This window comes from Setaria italica, chromosome IX (genome assembly GCF_000263155.2).
Source record: "Setaria italica strain Yugu1 chromosome IX, Setaria_italica_v2.0, whole genome shotgun sequence".
NCBI lineage: Eukaryota > Viridiplantae > Streptophyta > Magnoliopsida > Poales > Poaceae > Setaria > Setaria italica.
In genome coordinates this window covers 41,354,934-41,377,380 of record NC_028458.1, presented here as the reverse complement: position 1 = coordinate 41,377,380, position 22,447 = coordinate 41,354,934, and the positions used below count along the sequence as shown (strand labels likewise).

Below are 22,447 nucleotides of genomic sequence, written 5' to 3'. Positions count from 1 at the left end.
TCATATTCAAATTCCATTAAATCCAAGCGACATGGGCTACTGTTTGAAGGAGATTTGACTTGACCAAGCTGAACATTTTAGTTTTTGTGGTCAGTTTCGTTGTATTCTTAGTTGGAAACAAATTACTCCTCTGTGATACAGAAATTCTTGTGACAGAAAGTTAAGGTATCTAGCCCAGTGTGATGCGGTGTTCGTTGAGACGTTGATTATGAGAAATGGTCGCATTTCCAGAGCTGTAAGCAGAAGCGGATGCGGTGACCGTGGCTGTGTTGCGTGAGTTGTTTTACCCTGTCATTTTAAGTTTGTGTTTTCCCTGTAGTTGACAATTATCTGAACCGTGTATCTTTTGTATGTTTTGGATTCGTTTAGTTCCCAGAGAATTTGTGTCATGTTAAAAGTCTAGTCTTCTTCCGAATCTTAGGGCCTTTACTTGTTTGGATCCATATCCACAGCAAGTAGCTTCCAAATTGCTCTCTTGAAAAATTACATTAACAGACGATATACCTTCACACGGTATACGCATCAGAGGATTTAAACATATAAGGGTTAAACAGAGCAGAAGCGATACAACCTGTGTCACACATTTTATATGCACGTGTAGTCGTGTATGTTAGCAACAAAAGGAGAAAGGTTGGAAAAACAACAAATCATGAGATGTTCAACAAACTTGGCCAACTACTGGAAAGAAAAAAACTTGGCCAACTAAAAATCTGAAGTGAATATTAGCTCGGAGCTTTTGGGTCTGATTGGTTGATTGCATGGCTTGGCCTGGCTAGATATATGCAACCGTGGTTTGTTGTATCTATATTAGCTCGGAGCTTTTAGGTCTAATTGATTGATTGCATGGTCTGACCTGGCTAGATATATGCAAATGCGGTTGGTTGTATCTATTGAGCCTGGTCGAGAAGAGATGTTGTTTGGTTACCCATCCAAAGATACGTTGCATAAAATCAAAATTATTAAATAATAATCATCATAATAGTTTTTTAAAAATTATGCTCAAATAATCCTTAATTTATCTTATTATAGTTTAATATTCTTTAATACATACTAATATCACTTAATATATGCTAATTACATGCTAATTGCATCATTACCCATACAAAATACTGCACCGTGCGAGCCTGGCCCGCCGAAAACGGTCGTTACCTACGTTTCTGGCGAGCCAGGCTCCCGCCTCCTTTTTTGCATGCGGAAGGCCTTGCTGCGGTAGCCACTCAGGCAACCAAACCAATCTCACCTACATCTACTCATGGTCGAGAGACATACACCCAACCACTCAGCCCCACTTACACCGGTAGTATGTGCTCAGACTTGTGTGTAAAGTGGCAAAGCTGCGTGCATCTGAACCTCCAAATTTCATGAGGTAGTGATCATTTTACATTGATTATGTTATACTCTCATATACGCTTTCAATAGTGCCTTCAAATTTGAGTACCTTCAAACTAGATATACGCTCTCATAGTGCACAAAGCAGTGCGCATACTTTTATCATCATAGAAAGCACACACAAGTATCATCACACACAGTACATAATAGGATCATGTCAGCCGGGTACCATGAACAACAAGGATACAACTTATCTCTTTCCAAAAAAAACATGAATGCCCATTGATTCAACGGTAATGCTATGCTTCCTATGTCCGACGCGTAAACAAATTATCGGACGAAGGTGGCGGGGCGCTCGGTAGGACAACACGTGACGGTCAGCCAGCTAAAAATATTGAAAGTTGTCCCCAGAACAGTCAACCGCCCTTCTCCCCCATTAACCCTTATCCTCTCATGCTCCTCCTCTTCTTCAACCACTCATCTCCCTTCCTCTCTCTCCTTCCTTCTCCCTCTGTCTCTCTCGGCCCCACGCACGAGCTCATGCTTGAGGTCCGGTGGCGTGGCCCCTCTGCTGCGCATGGTCCTCCTCCGAGCTAGATAGGTGGCAACTTAGCTCTCCCTGTACGAGGCTGTCAGTGGTGTGGTAATCATTCATGTGCGAGGTCATGGAGTTCGTTCGTGGAGGCAACGGTGATAATTATGTAATGGTCCTCGATGGATGTCTTGTTCATAGCCACGAGTTTCTGTAAGATTGGGGTGGCCCATGATTTTTTTGGGACATTCAGTGCTCCATTCCAGGACTCGATTTTTATTTGCAGGTGTTCTTTGAGTTTGTTTCAACAATAATTTTTTCATGTTGCATGTGCTTGTTCAACCAATCTTTTCTATAGAAATATGTAATGTTGCAACAATTCATTTGATTTCCTGTAAGATACCTCTGAAAATGTTACAATTAGTTGACTCATTTATTTGTACTTGTTGCACTAACTTTTTTCATATGTTTCAATAATTATTTTCTAATGTTTTGGTAAGTGATTCTATATGTTGCAGTTTCTTTTCTTTGTTCGTTATAGAGGTTGCAAGTTGTAACATATACACTTAACCTTTTATGTAAGATGATTGATTATCAATGTGGCACCTGGTGATTTGAGATGTTGCAAAAGTTTTCATTTATTTTTAGTTTAATTTGATTTTTTTTGAGGGAGATGATTTTTCCGTGCTGAAAAGTGCAGCCTCTCTGATCCGTTTTAGCGTTTTAGCACTGGCACGCTATTGTTCTATATGGATATGCTGCTTGCGTGGCTGCAGCAGGCAGCAGCCTGCGAGAGTGGGGAATAGCGCTTGTTGCATGCAACATCATCAAATGTTGGAGCGGGATTTTTTTTTTCTTGTACGGTCACGCTGCTCCGATCGTACCATCTCTACAACGTCTCCGTTGATTCAAATGCGAGTCGGTTAGCACCGATCGCTTGCAATGATGTTTCAATGAGGTCGCGCCAGGGCCTGGAGACGGTAGAGCGACCTGAAGGGAGGCGGCCCGCCATTTCACCAACGTCACGGGGAGGGGCGTGCCTCTGATCCGCCCCTCCCTCTCCTTCCTCCCGGGCTACGCTGACATCAACATCTTGGTCTACTGCAACGGCCGCCTCCTCTGCCGCAGTTGGACGGCCGCGGGAACCGTCCGCTACGTTGTCTGCAATCCGGTTACCGAACAATGGGCGGTGCTGCCCGCCAGCCAGGCTGGGAGCATCTGCACGGCGCGGCTCGGGTTCGACCCGGCCGTCTCCCCCCACTTCCATGCGTTCGAGTTCGTGGAGACAGATGAAAACCCTGTAGACAGCTACGTCTTCATCAATGGGCTCAAGATCTACTCGTCGTTGACCGGGGAGTGGACTCACAGGGACAGTGGATGGAGTGACGAAGCGAGCTTGTGCCATGATCTGACCACCGTATTTCTCAATGGCATTCTCCATATGTTCGCATCTGCACATCAGGATGTACTGGCGGTTGACACTGAGGGGAAGGCGTGGAGGACCATTCCTGTGCCGCACGGCAATGATGATGGTTTCATTTGGCAATCACTAGGGTGCCTTTACTATCTCAATACTGTCGAAGAGCATGACTTCAAACTGACAGTTTTTGTTCTTGAGGACTATTCTAGTGATGAGTGGATCTTCAAGCATAGTGTCAGGACTTCAAAGTTAATTACATGGAATGAGCAGTTTTGGTCCTATTCAGTGTTATAGTCTTATCGCTGTTCATCCGGAATGCCACTTGGTATATTTTATTTCGGATTTGGACAATACAATAAGGTGCTATGATATGGATCGTAGAAAAGTACATGTTATCCGCAACCTTGGATGTCAACGCGATGGGTGGAAACGGTGTCTGCCTTATGTACCCCTTTTCTCGGAGTCATTTGCTGGTTGGAACTAGAAAACAGAGGGCAGATTCACATGTAGCGCATTAGATACATAAACCAGAAGTCAAATCTTCTTGATCTGGAGCACAGTCATGAACAAGAATTTAAGAACCACTTCAGTTTAATCAGGTACCCATCTTTGTTGGAGCAAGTTTGTTAGGATGTGGAAGTTATGTTTCTTTTGTAGTAGAAGGCACATGCTTGAATGAACTTATAGTTTGGCGTTTTGTGCTGGATATGTATGATTGTAGTATCATATGCTGGTTTAGTGCCTGTTAACTATCTTCTAGGTTCTACGTATCCAGAATTTTAGGTGAAAGATATGTTTTAGCCTTGGTAGAACATTGTAATTTTGATGTTGAAGCATTTTAACCTTTATTTTGATTACTAAGGGAGATTATAGTGTTTAGCAACCTCCCTGTTATGCGACTAAACTTATTTATGTGGCAATGTAAGTTGTGTTGCCAGTTGCAACTATTGTATAGTTTATGTCTCGCATCAGAAAAGGGGACATTCGTTTTCTATGGTGTGGGTGTTGTCAGCTGTGCGAAGGTTGTTGCAAATGGTTTATGCTCACTTTCTTGCAGCATATTTATGAGGTTGTGGGAGAGTATAGTAAAATGCAGAGAATAACTCCGTCAGACGGAAGTATGGTACATACTCCTAAACCCAGACTAAATGTTTTATGCACACTTTTGTCTAGTCCTGATGCAACTTTCTTTCTTTTGAAAAATAAAAGCACTTGGTGGTCTGGTCTGGGATCTTATGAACAAACCCATAATTTTACAGCAGCCATGACCCTGAGGCAAGGCAAAGCCTTGCGGTGTTTGAACATGTAAAATCCCGCCACTGAGGAGCCTCTTTGATTTTGCCAAGTAATCAGCCTTCTGGTTGCAGCATCTTGGTATGTAAATGGAATCTGACACCGAAAGATTGAATTTATGTCACTAGTTTCTGATTGCAGCTTTCTAGTTGCGGTATTCCAGTCTGCTGTCTTTTGCAGCTTTGAGAGCTGGTAGGACGCAACCGGCAGGCTGTGGATGTGGTTAGAACTGCCAGTTGAATAACCCTGCACTGCACACTGTGAATTGGTCCGCAAGAAGCGAGGCCATAGAGGCCATCTTGAGTTGTGAGCAGCGTTTTGGAAGTAAAGCATGGATAGGGTAACCTTTGCACCAAATTGAGAGTGTAGTACAATTGCAGACTTTATAGCATGAGTTTTATCAAAATTCTGTTCTCGACTGTCAACAGGCCAATGAATACATCAACATGAAAGCACAATTATGGATGAAGGATCTGCAGATAGGAATGGCTGATGGCATAGTGAATTTTTTTTCGCTCCTCGCAGGCACCGGCTCCTGACCATATAACCAGAGTGAATCACACGATGCAACCATGAGGTGGACCATCAATTAGTTCCTCATAGTGGCTGACTGACATGTGGGATTAATAGCAACCCACTGGCTGAACATATGATCTGATGGGTGTGAGGGTGTCTCGACTGCACATCAGGTTTCTCGGTCATCTGGAAGATAGCTTCGGGAGCTCGTCACTCCTGTTGTCGACCGGATGAACATAACCTAACATCATTGGGCCGCCGGTAATTATATTTTTCCACTCCGTCTAGTTGGAAAAGAGTTTCAAGAACATTCGACAACTCCTCCAAAATATAGTGGTTTCTCGACTGATAATGTGATGACCATGGAGGAATGCAGCTATGCAGTCGATGGAGACAAGTAGGTTGCTCTGTCAGGGTTTCTGTTGTTTCTAAATTAGCTTTTCCTCTCCTTTTAAGTCTTGATTTTCTGGGAGTAGCTGCCTTCCACTATCGAATCCACAAACCTTTTTTAATTAAGGCAATATATGTCTTTTTTTTATTAGGAACAAAACTTATATACACTCCCTGATGTTAACCTTGCATGCACCAGAAGCAATGCCACATGTTATACACTCACACTAACATATGCACGTGCTATAAGTTAATTGTACGTACACTTAGACATGGATCGATGTCATTTAGCTTATACAGGTACGTTGCACCCTGTTTCAGGGGCGAAGGGAGTGGCACGGAGTAGGAGAGGCGACTTGCGGCGGACACCAAGACCCGGCGCCTCCGTCATATCAACCTCATCGACACCCTCCTGCAGGGACCAATCGAAATGGTAGAGGAGCTGCACGAGCGCCATCTCCAACACAGGGAGCCCATACGAAATGCCAGGGCACATCCTCCGGCCAGCACCGAACGGTATGTACTCGTAGCTGCTCCCCATAAAATCCATGGCGTTACCCTCAAACCTCTCAGGCTTGAACTCATCGGCATCGTCCCAGTACTTCGGGTCCCTCCCGATAGCCCACGCGTTCACGATGACCCGGGACCTCGCCGGGATCTTGTAGCCCTCGATCTCGCATTCATCGATGCTCTCCCGTGGCACCAGGAGCGGCACCGGCGGGTGAAGCCGGAGCGTCTCCTTGATCACGAGCTTCAGGTACGACAGGCTGGCCGCCTGGATGTCGGCCTCCGTGACGGCCGCCTTGCCCCGGAACGCCGCCCGGATCTCGCCCTGCAGCTTGCCCATCACCCTCCCGTTCCGCATCAGCTCCGACATGCCCCAGTCCAGAGACGACGCCAGCGTCCCCGTCCCCGCCGTGAACATGTCGAAGATGATCGCCTTGATGCTGTCCCTGTTCAGGTGGAACCCCGAGGAACCTTTCTCTTGCAAGCCGATGAGGAGATCGACGAGGTTCTCCTCCTCGGCGGCGGCGTCTGCGGCTTTGCCGGACCTCGCCTTCTCGTCCCGGGCACGCTTCCTCTCCTCTATGACCCCCTCCAGGGTGGAGTCCACCGTCCTGTGGACGTCCTCCAGGGTGCGCCGCATGCCGGTGACCGCGGCAAGGACCGGTCGCCAGGTGGGGAAGAGGTCGGGGATCTTGAACCCGCTGGACAGGGCGACGCCGGTCTTCATCGCCGTGAGGAACTCGTCGGCGTTCCTCTGCTTGTTGCCGAAGGACGCGCGGGAGACGATGCTGATCGCCAGGTTGTAGAACGTCGCGCTGAGGTCCACCGGCGTGGTTGGCCCGGCCGCTCGTATCCTCTCCACCTGACTCGCCACCTCTTGTTCTCTGATGTGCCGGAAGGTGAGGACGCGCTTGGGGCTGAGGACCTCGGCGGCGCAGAGCTGGCGGAGCTTGCGCCAGTACTCGCCGGATGGCGAGAAGAGGATGTCGGCCCAGCGGTAGAGCACGATCTCGCCGCTGAGGAGCCTGGGCCTGGTGGCGAAGTTGGCGTCGTGCGTCTTGAGCACCTGGCGCGCCATCTCCCGCGACGACACCACCACGAGCGGGGTCTCGCCGAGCTGGAGCATCATGAGCGGGCCGTGGGCGCCGGCGAGGTCCCTGAGCGCGCGGTGCGGGAGCACGTTCACCAGGTGGTGCATGCTGCCGATCACCGGCAGCTTCCACGGGCCCGGCGGGTGCCGCGCCTTCTTGGGCCCGAGGAGGAAGCGCCTGAGGACGTGCACGAGGGCCACGGCGATGGCGGAGATGAGGAGGGGTTGGCACAGAACGTGTGCTTCCATGGCTGACTAAACTTGTGGTGGTGTAGGCTGTGTAGAGTAGACCAGCACGATTGATGGAGAGTTGTGGTCACGTAGGCAACTCTGTGATGAGCTGATGATCTGATGTGCTCATGTGCCCCTCTATTTATAGTGCTGTGATCGAGTGGCTGTACTACTGGTCTACTAGCTGCATGCGTTAGTTGCCATGGCTCGTCGAAAACAAACCTCCAAATCGTTCTGCTAATTTTCTCGGCCCTCTTGCCTGACACAGTCAGCCATGGTTTGTGCGCATGAACTGTCTTCCGAACGATGATATGATACATATAATGTATATTGATCGAGCGTCGAATAATCTGTTTCGAACGACTCGAAAAAGTCAGCCCCGTTGCTTCTCTGGCAACTCCCCGGCCCTAGAATGCTGAGACGATGAGGCAGCATCTCATAGGAGGCATGCTGTACGGGACTACTACGATCGACTCGTTCAACGACGTTATATGACTTCTCTGACAACTCCCGTAAGCTTAGCTAGGAAACAAAAATACGGTAGCCTCTTACGACCTTGGGTGGCAGCTGAGCTGAATGAACTCATGAAGCTGGCTGGCCTTATTTCAAAAATACTTTTCAGGCTGAATCTCATGATCTGGTTATTCAAAAGGACCGACCGGGCTTCGTCTAAGCACGTACTTGACTTGCTTCAGTCAAACACGAATCGTTCTACGCTGGCATGGTGTAGAGGGCAGTCAGGACACCAATGCAAATGATTAAGAAATTAGGGAGGTGACGGTGCCTATCTGTTTCCTCCGGCCTGCACGTACATATAGCATGCATCTGCTAATCTCCTTTCTAAACAACAACAAATTCATATTGATGAGACTACGACTACGTACTACTCTGGTAGCTAGAGAGATGCATATATATAGGTACTTGACTTTAAGTGTTTATTAACCACTAATTTGACCATATTTTTTTAAAATACAGAAAATGGTTTTGTGGACATTGAACCAGCAGGGTCATCTTGGTGTGGTGTGGAATACGCAAGCAGGACATGAGTTGTACTCGGCAATGATGAAAACTTTAAACCCTATCGTCGTAATACAATCCTATGAAAAGTCTATATAGTTTTTAGTTTGGAGAAAAACCATGCACGGTAATACATGGTGGAGAAAATATTCTTCTCCGTTTCTGCCTAACTCAAACATTTCTATCTTTAACCACTAATTCCTAGAAATTTTTATAATTTAAAACATATGAATTATATATTATGAAAGCGTTTTTCACCTTGAGGCTAAAAACATAAATCTTATGATGGCAATTATGCTTCAAAAATTGCACTACTACAACATGTTATTCTGTAACCGTGCATTCTTCATTTCTTCTAAAATGTTTTATAGGATAGTCTGATTCTTTTTCTTCTTGGTATGTATAATTTCTATGGTTTTAGTTGGTAAATGGTCATCAAATCAATTGAAGCATGACAAATATGATCCCTTCTCAAAGGAAAAAAAGGAACTATGCCCATTATTCAGTTGTATTTTTCATGATGTGCTCACTGCTGTGCGGAAATATCTTTCCGTTGTAATTTTCATGACTTTTGATTTTGTTCCTACTTGACTCTACTTAGTACATATTCTTGGTTCACGAGTGAGGACTTGTGACTTAAATTTACAACGTATATGTACGTTCATTAGGCGGTTGCTGATATCAACAAATTGTTCACTTTTTAATTCTTTCCTTCGTTCCTTGATTGGATACTTATTTAGTACGGAGGACTTTACAACCTTTTAAATTCCTACAGCAACACGCGGAATTCCCTATTTACCCGTACCGGTGGAATTCACCTATTTACCGTACCAGTGAAAAAGAAATCCAATGTCGATAAACCGTTCAGCCTCACAAGTGGGGGGCGGTCGAGTGTCGAGTGCTATCCTTACTCCCGCGCAATCCATCGCGCCATGGCTGTCTCCTCCCCGCCGCCGTCTCGCTTCCACCTCTCCCTCAACCTCCAGAACCCCACCCCGAATCCATCGCCTAGCCGTGGCAAGCCCCGCCCCGCCCCGACCACCGAGACGCTCCGCCGCCGCCTCCTCCGCCGGGGCGTCTCCCCGACACCCAAGATCCTCCACGCCCTCCGCAAGAAGGAGGCGCTCAAGGCACTCCGCCGTGCCAGGAAGGACACCGCCGCCGCCGCCGCCTCCTCCTCCGCTGCGGCACTACATGCGCGCGACGGCAAGCTTGCGGTGGTGGAGGAGGATGAGGACGAGACCCGCTTCCGTGCGGCTGCAGCGGAGTACCGCGCGCTCGTGGGGCGGCCCTGGGACGGCGCCGCCCGCGGCGTGGCGCCACCGCGCGGTGGCGACGGGGAGGAGGAGGGGCTCGAGGGTCTGAGAGAGATGCTCGTGGCGAGGAGGGGCGATGGGTTCCGTTGGTTACTGGACGACGACATTGAGGCCGAGGCAGCGGAGCGGAAGCAGCAGAAGCGTCCCGGCACCGGCTGGGATGCGGATCCCGGGGACGAGGAGATGAGGATTCAGTTGCTCGTCAGCAGGTATTTCTGCTCTTGCTATGTCATAATGTTCATAGTGAAAAACTGAAGAAAGGATTGAATCATTGATCTGTAAAGAATTATTTGAAAGGAATACTCCTGTCACTAAATTCAGGTTCCTGTGAGATTTGTAAGTTCCAACTTATAACATTTTGAAGACCAACGGATGCAAAACTATATTGATAGACTACATAAAAATAATATCATTAAATTTTTTCCCCCAGTTGTATTGTTTTTACTAGGGCACTAGTATAAAATACATTGTTTGCATCAAATCTTCTAAATGATCAAAAAGCAAAAACATCCTATATTTTTAAATATATAATGTTAGTAATTGGTCCCAAAAAAACATTTTGCTTCATCAAGCAGGCATATAAGGGGAAGGCATTAGTTTACTTTTTGCACAGTAAGCATCTGCCATCAAGTAAGTGTTTACATATGATCTTGTGAAATTGAATTTATATGTTTCTACTTAACACCGTACTTTTTTCTCTGTATCATGTTAGGTTTCAGGTCAATAAATTGCTTATTGTTTCATTGTCTTATATACAATAAGAAGTATAAAAATGATCATACATTATTGAATAAGCAAATTTTGCCATTAGGCTGAACGAAGATTCCTTAAGTTCCCGTGATTGGAGGCTTACTAGAATGATGAAAAAAGCTGACCTCATGTATAATGAAGATAATCTACTAAGAATACTAGATGGGCTTGAGGCACGAGGCAACTGGAAGCAGGCTCTAGCTGTTACTGAGTGGGTGTATAATGAAAATAGCTACAGGCATCGGAAAAGCAGGTAGTTTCATTGTTCTTATTCCCATTTTTTCATGTCTTGCTTCCCAGCCATCGCTAGTAGCATATCCGACAAACATTGTTCTTGTACATTGATACTTCCCATGACTTACATGATTTTTCTATATCTAGATTTGTGTATACAAAATTACTCTCAATCCTTGGGAAATCGTTGAGGGCAACTGAAGCACTTCGAGTTTTCAACATCATGCGGGTGGAGACCTTTTCCTGTTAACTTGTTCCAACCTAATGAAAATAGAAAATCTGATGGCTTTAATATTTTTATTTTGCTTCGTAATTTACATCAGGGAGATGCTCAAATATACCCTGATATGCCTGCATACCATAGTATTGCTGTTACACTTGGTCGAGCTGGTCTTCTGAAGGAGTTAATCAAGATTATTGAGTATATGAGACAGAAGCCCTCAAAGAGAGTAATGAAGATGCGGCGCAAGGATTGGGATCCTTCCTTGGAGCCAGATGTACTCGTCTATAACTCGGTGAGGATTGCCTCTTGCCCTTTGTTCTTTCCTTTTACCTAATTCTCTTTGCAGCAATATTTTTCTAAACAAAATTTTCTTGTCCCTTGATGTTATAGGTACTTAATGCTTGTGTTCTATCACAGCAGTGGAAAGGGGTATTTTGGGTGTTTCAACAAATGAGAATTAGTAGTTTACCACCTACAGGAGCAACATTTGGGTTGGCCATGGAAGTAAGCTTCAATTTTAATACAATTGGGAAACATTGTATCATGCTTGTTAGTTGTGCTGTGTCTTTGGAAATCACTGTTTAAATTTATAAGGAGGATAGCTTCAACAGATTTTATATTTACCTTATTTTAAATTGGTATCAATGTGCTTACCCTTTTAGTTTGTGATAGATCTTACACTGTGGCAATGTTTTGTGCTTGCTTACTTGTTGGATTATCCAGTCCTGCCTCTTTATGGAAGCTAACTTAGAGCAGTCTAGAATTCTGTCTTGTTTCATAGCAGTCCTGGTTTAGAATTTCTCTACTAGCATTGTTATATAGACTTGTCTTCTCCTATCTTTATTTCTCTTTATTTATCTAAACTTATTTATTGCCTCTCTTTATCTCATATCCTGGCGCATTTCAGAACAGTTTGCCTGGATATTCCTAATGCTATATCTAGTTTAGTCAAGTTTACTCTCAAGTAAAGCAACTAATATTACATTGGACCAAAATCAACAAATATATAAGTGTGTTTCTTCTTTAGAGCTTAGTTAGTATGGTCATGTGTTGTGCTGTCTTACCATACTTTTTTTGAGCGAAATATAGTTAGGGAAACCCCCTAGTGTGGTATTTATTATATAGATTAAAAAAAGACAGGTCTTACCATACTTATTAAAGCTACATTTGAAGGTCATGCTCAAAGCCAAGAAATATGACTTTGTCCAGAAGTTCTATGAAAAAATGCAGAAAAATGGGATACCTCCAAGAGCAATAACTTACAAAGGTAATATTATGTAAACATAATCTGATATAACTTTTTACGTAGAAATTGATAGCCGGTATAATTTGTGCACAACAGTGCTTGTAAGAGCATTCTGGGAACAGGGTAAAATCAATGAAGCAGTTGAAGCAGTCAATGAAATGGAACAAAGAGGAGTTGTTGGAGCTGCAAGTGTTTACTATGAACTAGCTTGCTGTCTCTGCAATAATGGAAGATGGAGAGATGCTATGTTACAGGTGTGCAACTATTATGCTACACATTCATCTGTCAGACTATGTTTTATGCCTCTCTTTTCTTTAAGAGCTATCATTTTTAGTCAATATTTGTTTCATGAACTTTTTCTCAATATGGAAGTCTCGCTAGGTGCAGATTTAATTGTCAGTAATTTCAATGTGAAAAAGGAAGTCCAGTTTTGTTCCTTGTACTTTTATCCAAGTCTAATTTTAACATTAAAATCGTTAAGTCTTTAAATCTTTGCCCTCTAATGTGAATTCCAGATCAAATAACCCCGTGTTTAGCTTCTATTGTACTGCCCCACATTGCTGCCTAGTTGCTTTTATTTTCCTGGTAGTATAAGCTAAAAAGTATTCCAGCCTTTTTTAGATAATGGAATAAACAAGTATTACAGCCTCTGCATCCATGATGTATATGTTCGTTATTACAAGATTTCAGCATACGCCAGACTTTACCACACTAGCAGAAGAAAAGCCTTAAGAACTGCAAATCCTAGTATTTACCTCCCTATTGCTTCACCATCATGGAGTCCAATCAGTCTGCAGGTGCCTTGACATCAATTTTAAGATCAAGTTTCCCCATATTTCTTCTTTGTATTGCTGCGTTGTGCATGTCGAAGGTAGTTGTGTGGATACTATGATGCCTTTTGTGTTAGGTGCGTGCATCAGAATTATGGCTGCTCTTCCTAGGCAGGGGCATGGATCCCTCTTTGGTGCAAAAATAGTCATACACATGCCTGTTCTAACAACCAGATCGTCCCAGAGTGTCAGAAAGAGAGGAAACTAGTCCGATCCAGGCTGACAGATAGCCTTATTATTTCTTATTAATTAATTGTAAGCTTTATTATACTGATCGGAAGCCGTGAACGATAAATTTAGTGTTGTTTCTGCACAGGGGCTTATTTGCACTTGTTTTTAACACTTGGGAGATGATTCCTCTGATTTAAAACTTATTTCTGCTCGCATGGGAAATCGCTAACCTTGTTATTTATCAAGGTCACTAATGTTATGGGAAATAGTAATATTGGTTCTTTCCACTTACTAAATTTAATGCTTAGTTTTAAAGGGACAATGCAGTATAAATTTTGACCACTCACATTACATGTTATTTAATGAGATTAAAATTATCTTTTAGAATTTAATTGTTCATATTGTGGTTTGGCATTTTGCCTTTATTAAATCCCAATTGTTGCACCCTTTTATTTACTGAATTAACATAAGAAGTATTTTGCTATGGCAATGACCACATCACACTTTTATCACTTGGCTAGGTCCTTTCTATACAAAAGTAAGCAACCTAGACAGATGAAATGTATTTATTAAGTTACCTTTTCCTTTCAGGTTGGCAAGCTGAAACAGCTTCCCCTCACCAAACCACTGGAGTACACATTTACTGGAATGATCTTGGCCTCATTTAATGGTGGATATATCTATGAATGTATTTCGATATTTGAGTCAATGAAGGACTACTGCACACCAAATATTGGGACTGTAAATGTCATGTTAAAAGTTTATGGACGTTGTGATATGTTTGGAAAGGCAAAGGACTTGTTTGAAACAACCAAGGCTTGTTTCTCAAATTCTCAGACATTTGTCCATGAGCATTCATCACTTATGCCGGATGTATATACATACAGCTCTATGCTTGAAGCATCTGCTTCTGCCCAACAGTGGGAATACTTTGAAAATGTGTATAGAGAGATGGCTCTGTCCCATCACCATCTAGATCAAAGCAAATATTCATGGTTGCTCATCAAGGCATGTAGAGCTGGAAAGGTAATGGCTGTTACATACAATCTCAGAATATTAGGGATTGTATAGCTGTTTATATGCTTTCCATGTATACTTGATTGTATTCCTTGTATACCTACACGGAATAGTTTTGAAATACATAATTGTTATTTCAATTCCTGTTGAAGTACTGAGTAATAACCCAACCAAATACTGAACTATAGTGAATCAGTTCTAAGCGTTTGGTATATTCTTATGCAAATCTTTTGTTTACATTTTATTTAACATATACAAAAGTTAGCTTTCCACTGAATTTTTAACCAAATAATTTGAGCATGTCTACCCTGCATCCAAGGGAATTTGTCATGTTCAGTGCCACCCTGCTATCTGCATTGTTATCGTCATGTCATCATCTTTGGAGTTTTCGATAATGTATACTTCAACTGAAAGGAGACTTGTTAAATGCTAACAAATTCATGCAAAAGTAGTTGTGAATTTCAATTATTCTAAGAGTGGCCAAAATAGAAATTATTTAATCTCTTGATGATTTTGTGGTGCAGTCATATTTGCTGGAGCATGCGCTCGACTCAATACTTGAAAGAGGAGAAATCCCTGATCTACAGTTGATTGTTGAACTGATATGCCAGTCTATTGCTCAAAGAGATTATGGAAGGGTTCAGCAGTTCTTGACTGTTATCGCTGAGGCTTCAATCAAAACCAATGAGGTGGAGTGGGCCAACATACTACAGCAAAATGAGCATCAATTCAGCGTTGATGCTCTTCGGGACCTTATAAATTACCTCAGTACCAGTGGTACTATCGATGCAGATCCTGCACTTAGTTTAGTAAGAGCACTGCAGTCCCAATGTGAGGCAACTTCAATAAAGGACACATATTTGCTGGTGGATGGTACGGGTACTCAACAGTATGAACGTTCATTGCTAGAGAATGAGGGTGAAAATTCAAGCAGCAATCTTACAGAACAGGATCAGCTCACTGACACTCGCAAGTACTGGTGTACCAACAAACTTCTTGATGCCCCTGATTCTGATAGAGATATCCCTCAATTAGGTGTTGCTGCTGTCATGAGCAGGGACATTTCATTAAGCCGCCCACGATTGGAAAACAAACATGGGCAATGTGACCTTGGGCAATCGGGTACACAGGTATCAGCAATTGATGAAGTACTTGATTCCATGAGTTATTATGGTGACAGTTTGTACAGAGAGGTGCCATCAGCATCAGAAATTCTCGAATTATGGGAGCAGGAGAGGATAAATGACATGTTTGATCCTAAAGCAGAAAGCAGAACCACTCGTACTAGAGGATCATGAAATGCTGCCAGATATTATTTGATATGGACTGCAATTCTTGCATCTCCCCAAGTTTGTTGATGCAACTCTAGCTGGACTCAGTATTGCCTGAATCGTCATCAGGAGTCTTCTATTTAAACACACTATATCTCATTAAGTCATCATGGATAGTCCATACTGTCAGAAAGGATGAGAAATATGAAGACGTACACCTGAATCCAGTGCCAACGACTGTTGTCAGAAACACTGTAACTTATGCTCAGGAACAAAATACTAAAACAGGTTCGGTTCACTTAAGCTCAGTTTCCTAATCAAACTTCCTATCTACTACACCTATCTCTTACTGCCTTGGTATGGATCTTGATCCGTTTCTGTAACTCACTTTTGTTAGGGTGGTTTGGACGATACCACTGGCCTTAGTTTGGAGCAGTTCTCCTCCAGCCGTATTTCTTGCAAAATTGCATTTCAGGAACAGGTGGACACCGTCCTTACCCAATCTGTGATAGGCATCCATAGTCAGCACAGATTGGGACAGACGGGGGAAAGATTGTTATAGAAACATGTAGATTTCATTCAGGCACTTCAATTTCCCCTTACCAGCTGACTTTGTACGGTCGGGCCATGAACAGTAGCGCTGGGTTCTTACCATGTTTAACTTCTTTATGGCGCTGGGTTGCTTTACTCAGAACAGCAGAAGACTCCGGGTTGCCTGAAGAAGTAATCAAGTTCAAAACTTGGAGCTTTGATGCATAACGTAGAACCGTGCTGGCGATTGTATCTTCAACCTGTCCACCTCTGTGATCCTTCAGATTAGTATCTTGAGTTGCGAGTTGATGCAACTCTCCAATTCACCAACAATGTCATCAACTGTGACAGTGAGGCATCATCAACCCTCTACAGGTAAATGACCAGTGTAAGAAAATAATAAAATGAAATAAATAAAATGACCACAAAAGAAATACCCCAACAAAGTTATTTTTAGAAAGGCAAAACAGTTTGCTCCTACACTCTCAGTAAAGACTTAAAAACATATCTTATTCAGACTAATACCATACGAGGTAGATGCAATCACACAATTCATGTTTTTCAACTACATCAAACATATACAATTGTATGCTTACCCAAAGAATTGACTCTCTCAGAAATGTTCATGATTTCAGAAAATTCATGAGGCTTTTTCTTTCCTTGGCCTTTCTGCATGCAACGGTCAGCTCAAGCACCCTCAAGTTAGGCATAAGTGAATCCTCCTAGACAAATGCAATGCAGATTCAGAGAAGAATATCAGTGACAAAAAAAATGCCACGCAGGAAAATCATCCTCGCAAACTTACCTGCGGTATGTAAAAACGGTTAATCATGAAGCTCCGGGTTTAGAGATTGAACCATACATGCCGTAGGCATAGGAGCTGCACTTATTGTGATCGCAGATTCGCAGTAGTAATGATGGGTGCAGCACTTGAGGACCCCCAACTGTAATTTTCCTTAACTTCGGAGCAAAAAGAATTATCAGATTTCTCATATCTGACCACCAGACCTGTGTACCTCTAGGCTTTCTGAGCGAATCAATATGTTGCCATAGTGAAGCCCCATGTCCAATTCTTTCAGATTGTGGCATTGCCTGACCAGGTCAAACAAATTTCCCTCTGTGATTGTGCAGTGAGCCATGTCAATCATTGACAGATTTGAAGCTTGGAACATGATCATATCTGAGATGCTAATGCTATAAAATGAAAATGAAAAATGAAAAAAAAAATCTTTGTTAACTTGGAGAGACTGCATATTAAATGTTTAAATATATCTCAGGACCAAATCTAGCAATACTAATGAGTCACTTCATTTCTTTTCCACAATCTTTACCATGAACTTCTGGCAATTAATGGATTTACATAAAATCAACACGCCTGAAAAGTTCAGAAGTGCAAAATTGGAGACCAAAGTGCAGATTTAATTAGAGCACAATAAAAATCCAAACGGACTCAACAACCTTATTAATCATATGTGCAAATATTCAAACCATAACTTAATAAAACTAAAAAAACTCACTCAAGGAACTCATCAGGATCACTAAATTAATTAGCATTCACATATTGTGATTCCACTATTATAGCAAGCAGTGACATAGAGGCACCAATTTCGTAGCCACTAAAAAATTTTAAAAACACCATGATGTTTCATGTAATCACTAATGAAAGAATGTAATATGTGAGAAAAGCCAAGGATGTAGTAAAAGCAAACCAGTACCCTTCATGTATACCCATCTTTATCCATCCTAGGGACAAAAACCAAAACAGATAAAATTAAAGACGAAGCAACATACCAATACAATAACAGTTAAAATAGCTTGAGCTAAATAGGGTGATTAGGCTGCCAAATTTGATTAGGTAGTCGTCAACCTTTCACACAAATAGAAAAGGAATGAACCCGTCTCTCCTAACCAGTGCAAAATCATTAGCTAGTAGCAATGCGCGTTACAAATTTACCTCTACACTCCATTTTCAAATACTGCTCTTCAGAGACATCTCAAGAAACAACCAGAAAAAAGATGCTAAAACATGATGAGCGCCTGCTGCTGCAACCATATAAATAGAGACATCTTTTTGGCAGGATTACACAGACACTAACTAAACGCTGAAAGAAATGTCCTTTCTGTATCTATCACAGATCAATGCAAGTTGATTATTTCAAAGTCACTGCGCCATGAAGTAAAATAATTCATAGAAAGATCTCGTATAGACCATCAATAAATGACAAAAATGGCTCCCGAACACTCTTCAAGTTAAAGATGGCTGTTTCCATAGGGCACTAAAAAAAATTAAACTGGTTTTGCCAAAAGCTACTAAAATGGACACCCTCGTCTCCATTTGCCTGTACCCTGCTCTAGCCCTCCCTGCTTCCGCCTTATTTGCACATGAATATAAAAGAAGAAGTATTACATCAACACATCTCCAATATCTCAAGCAGTGTTCAAAATTTCAGTCTTTTCAATGGTGGCCGAAATTAATGTTTGCCCAAAATTTCGGTCTATTCAGCGAAAGACATACTTTTTGTCCAAATTTCGGTCGAAATTTCACGAAATTCAGTATTTTTGATAAGGACCGAAAAATTTGAAAAACAAAATCCTAATCCCTGATCTCAAGTGCCTGACGTGTTTTATTGTTTCAGACTTTCAGGAGACGCATTTAACGTTGAGGACGATGTTGTTCTATCACTACTGGAAAACTGAGCATTCATCCCAATGCTCAATACCAGTTGCATTTTAGCCCGGTACTGGTACTAATGTGAGTATTAGTACTGGACTTAACGGAAGTTCCCGAAGAGCCCCCCATGACTCCCTTTAGTACCGGGTGGACTTCCCACCCGGTACTAAAGGTTTTCCTCCACCTCCCTCCGTCCGCTTATCCTTTCTCTCCGCGCAAGCCTTAGCCTTATCCTTTCACGCAAACCTTATCTCCTTTCTCTCCACCCGCCTCCACCTCCCTCTCCCTCCCCTTCCACCGTCCTCCTCCCTCCAGGAGGCCGGTGTCGACCCAGCCCCTCCTTCCCCCTCCCTCCCTCCCCGGCCTCCCCTCTCCTCTCCCCTCCGCTCATCCCTCACCTCGTGCCTGAGGCGAGGCGCGGTTGCGGTGGTCATCGGGGCGCGAATGGAGCGGCTGGCGGGATGCGGCGGATGGAGCGGCCGCGGAAGGATGCGGGGCCGGGGGGAGGATGGCGGCGGGGGAGGTCGGCGGGGGCCGTCCACCCAGCGGGGGGAGGGAGGCCGGCGGGGCCAGGCGGGGAGGGTTGGGGGGGAGGGGGGGCGGCTAGGAGGCGGGATTTATTTTTTTAATTTTTTAATACCCTTTTAGTATCGGTTATTTCAACCGGTACTAAAAGTCCCCCTTAGTAATGTATCGGTTGCACAATCGGTACTAAAGGGGGGTTAGGAATCGGTATTGAAGGCTCCTTCCCCTGTATATATTTCAGGTGTTATTCTAAAAAAAGCATTGCCGATTTACTTTCTAGTGTACTAGATGAATAGAATATAAAATATATTGCTGCCGCAGCTCTCAGGTTAATGACGTTGCTCTTTGATGTTTCAAATGCTGAAAGGCATTGGTGTGTTTGCAGTTGCATCCAGTGATCGCGGATAGAGCTAGAGACGCACCCTTCCAATCCAAGTTCCGATCCGGCCCCGTACTGGTGTGTTGAATTACCGGTGCCGCTGCGGGCGAGAACGGCTCTCTACGCGGAGGGTCGGCGGCCGTCGTCACCATCACTTATGCGATTCACAGCAACTGCCGCGAATTAATTAAAACCCTGTGATGTGACGCGACGACGACGCAGGGTGTGACGCGGTTCATCATGATTATTGTTCTTCGTACTACGCGCTACTCACTTAATGTTCCCATCTCTCACATGAGAAATTCCACGGGTTGATGTTTTTCCAACACTCATATCCCATCTCTACTTCTAGAAGCACATGTGCAGCGACATTTCCCAAACGATTTTCCCTGGGTGTACGTAAGGTAGTAGGATGTGTCCGCTGGATAAACGGTTTTCATATCGGCTGCGATTTATTGTAACGTGAGGATGTAAGAGAGACTGTTCTTGTGATGAGCAAAGTATTAGATTATCATTTTGGACATTTTCGTGAAGAATGGACATAAGCAATAATACATATTGCTTATGATTATTTTTTTGTGTTTTTTTATCAGCTATTGAGCTGAATTTATTGTAAGAATTTGGATGTGTGCGGTCGCAGTTTTCTAAAAAAACATACAAGTTAATAGCTTTTCTGAATGTACAAGTTAATTGTCATGTGTTATTATGCATATAGCGTTCCTAAACTTAACGGCCAAAACGCATTTCTCACAAATCTCATGCATAAATAGGTGGGGGAGGGTTGGGCAGGAGCACCAGCGTCGAGGGAGCTTGGCGAGGAGGTTCGGGAGAGATCCAGGGAAGAAGAAAGGATTGGGCTCAAGGGAGAACGCACGTGCACATTTGCATCTTGATCCAATGATTAAAATCCGGATGCTAAGGACTTGCAAAATGCTCGGGCCGGCATCCCCTTATTCCTGTATCCTTACGCCTTATAAAACGCACCAAGCACTCCTACAAGAGAATTCACAACAAATTATTGCATCAAAGAAAAGAAGATGATAAGTTTTATGAATACTTCTTCAGTTCTTCGATGGGATAGCCACACAGGAAATTAAAAGAGGCCGTCATCCATGTACATGAAGTAAAGTGACACTATTTACAACACAAGAAGATAGACTGTCAAAGAGAAACATCAAATTTACACAGGAAGAAATGTAAAAGGGAAAAAAATATGAGATTTGTGAGAGTAAGGTTTCATCCCTTTTCCAGCTATGATACCCAGCTAATTATTCACATGAAGCCTAGCTGCACACGATCTTGCATATGCGTCGATCAGGCGTCAGCCTCGCTTCCCCTTGGCATGGCCTCTTGGCGAGCTGGCCACCTCATGCACATGCACTCCCCAGCTGCTGCCCTTCTTGGCGTGCGGCGGCGGCGGCGAGACGAGCTTCCTTTTCTCCATGGACCTCTTCATGCCCGCCCGGCGCGCGTCCTCGCCGGCGGCACCGTCGTCGTAGCAGCTGCCCAGGGTGGGGAGGACATACCACCATACGGAGGTGAGGCAGATGGCGAACACCCTCCCGAACACGACGATGCTCACCAGCGTTAGCACGACGACGGCCGGCAAGTAGCACGACGGCCGCCGCACCCTCCTCCCCCACGAGAACGACGCCCTCCTCGCCGGCACCTTGGCGGTAGCCTTCTTGACTCCTTCCCTCTCCCTCGGGCTGCTGGCCGGGTCAAGCAGACTGACGGGCGAAGCAGGAGCAGGTGGCAACGGCGGCGCGGACGCTGCCGCCCTCGGTTTCTTGGCGGTGGCGCCCTGCTTCTGCTTGAGCGGCTGCTCGGGGAGCTTGACGACGACGGGCGTCCAGCCGCCGTTGGACTGGACGGCGAAGCGGACGAGGACGAGGCCGGTGTCGTCGGAGCCGACGCGGCGGAGGATCCTTGCCCGCCGGGTCTCGAGCTCGGAGAGCACGACGGAGAACCGGTCCAGCCCGCGCCCCGCGTAGGGGTTGACCTTTCCGCCGCCGCCGTGCTTCCTCCTGATCCCCCTGGGCGACCCGCCGCCGCAGCCGAGGTCCTCGGCGTCCCCGTCGACGTGCTTGAAGCTGCCCGTGCCGCACTCGCAGAACATGATGGTGGTGTGGTTGGCTGGTCGATCGGGGCATGCCGCCGATGGATTCTTGCTTGCGCGCCTGATGGGGCTTCCCACTTATAAAGGGTTGGCTGATTGGTGCTTGGTGGTGGTGTGCTGACTCTGAGTACTGCTGCTCTGGGAGTGGGGCGTTGGTTAATTTGCTTCGGTCGATGGTCAAGCAGAAGCTTCTTCTGCTCATGACTTTGTAATAATTACGCCGTAGCCTCCGTGTCGTTTTGTATAATACTATAAATTAATATGGCTACTAGACCTCTAGAAGAAGACCTCCAGCTAGGGCATGACTGTACTACTTGGACGCTGATATGTGGGATTGCTCCTGTCCGGACCGGATAAGATAAGTGAATGATTCCTCCACCTGTTTTAGCTTTGTTTTTAAGTGACATAAGCAGATATCTAAGTGAATATTAAAGCTATGTATCTAGAAAAGTTCAAACGAATAGTAATTTGGAACGGAGGAAGAGGGAGTACTAGTCTACTCCATCCGTTTCAAATTATGGATCGTTTTAGATTTTTTAAGGTTCATAGATATTATTATGCATCTAGATAATAATATACTGTATCTAGATGCATAATAATATCTATGAACCTAGAAAAGTTAAAACAACCTACAATTTAGAACGGAGGGTGTAATACTGTAGAAATGAGATGAGAAAAGAAAAAAGAAATTAAGGTGATGTTATACTTTTATTGCTCAAGATTTGTGAATTTCTCAATCGACCGACACGGACCGTCTGATTCTCGGATGAACATTGCTCACTCTAGCTTGCTGACGGTTATTAGGTACAACCATAAATTAGACCTGCATTTGAAGTGGA

The 22,447-nt window shown here is 44.2% G+C and overlaps 3 protein-coding genes across 3 annotated transcripts; 1 reads left to right on the top strand and 2 right to left on the bottom strand.

Annotated features, from left to right (window-relative positions):
* Positions 1-5,772: 5,772 nt before the first annotated feature.
* LOC101753125 (premnaspirodiene oxygenase) lies at positions 5,773-7,326 on the bottom strand. Its single transcript, XM_004986821.1, has one exon. It carries the CDS (start codon positions 7,324-7,326, stop codon positions 5,773-5,775), a length of 1,554 nt encoding a protein of 517 aa, XP_004986878.1.
* Positions 7,327-9,204: 1,878 nt separating this feature from the next.
* LOC101753796 (pentatricopeptide repeat-containing protein At5g67570, chloroplastic) lies at positions 9,205-16,240 on the top strand. Its single transcript, XM_012842994.3, has 10 exons — positions 9,205-9,850; positions 10,453-10,644; positions 10,773-10,854; positions 10,949-11,140; positions 11,239-11,352; positions 12,022-12,115; positions 12,191-12,348; positions 13,687-14,121; positions 14,637-15,671; positions 15,781-16,240. Exons 1-9 carry the CDS (start codon positions 9,258-9,260, stop codon positions 15,408-15,410), a joined length of 2,634 nt encoding a protein of 877 aa, XP_012698448.1. The 5' UTR covers positions 9,205-9,257; the 3' UTR covers positions 15,411-15,671; positions 15,781-16,240.
* Positions 16,241-20,577: 4,337 nt separating this feature from the next.
* On the bottom strand, positions 20,578-22,031 carry LOC101753383. Its single transcript, XM_004983866.4, has one exon. It carries the CDS (start codon positions 21,606-21,608, stop codon positions 20,811-20,813), a length of 798 nt encoding a protein of 265 aa, XP_004983923.1. The 5' UTR covers positions 21,609-22,031; the 3' UTR covers positions 20,578-20,810.
* Between the last annotated feature and the right edge of the window lie 416 nt (positions 22,032-22,447).

What these genes read in the sequence shown, in the direction of transcription:
- LOC101753125 (XM_004986821.1), bottom strand. Translation starts at nt 7,326, where the DNA reads ATGGAAGCACACGTTCTGTGCCAACCCCTCCTCATCTCCGCCATCGCC.
- LOC101753796 (XM_012842994.3), top strand. Translation starts at nt 9,258, where the DNA reads ATGGCTGTCTCCTCCCCGCCGCCGTCTCGCTTCCACCTCTCCCTCAAC. An exon ending in GAGTTTTCAACATCATGCGG is followed by an intron (nt 10,855 to 10,948) that starts GTGGAGACCTTT and finishes AATTTACATCAG; the next exon opens with GGAGATGCTCAAATATACCC. An exon ending in CATTTGGGTTGGCCATGGAA is followed by an intron (nt 11,353 to 12,021) that starts GTAAGCTTCAAT and finishes CTACATTTGAAG; the next exon opens with GTCATGCTCAAAGCCAAGAA.
- LOC101753383 (XM_004983866.4), bottom strand. Translation starts at nt 21,608, where the DNA reads ATGTTCTGCGAGTGCGGCACGGGCAGCTTCAAGCACGTCGACGGGGAC.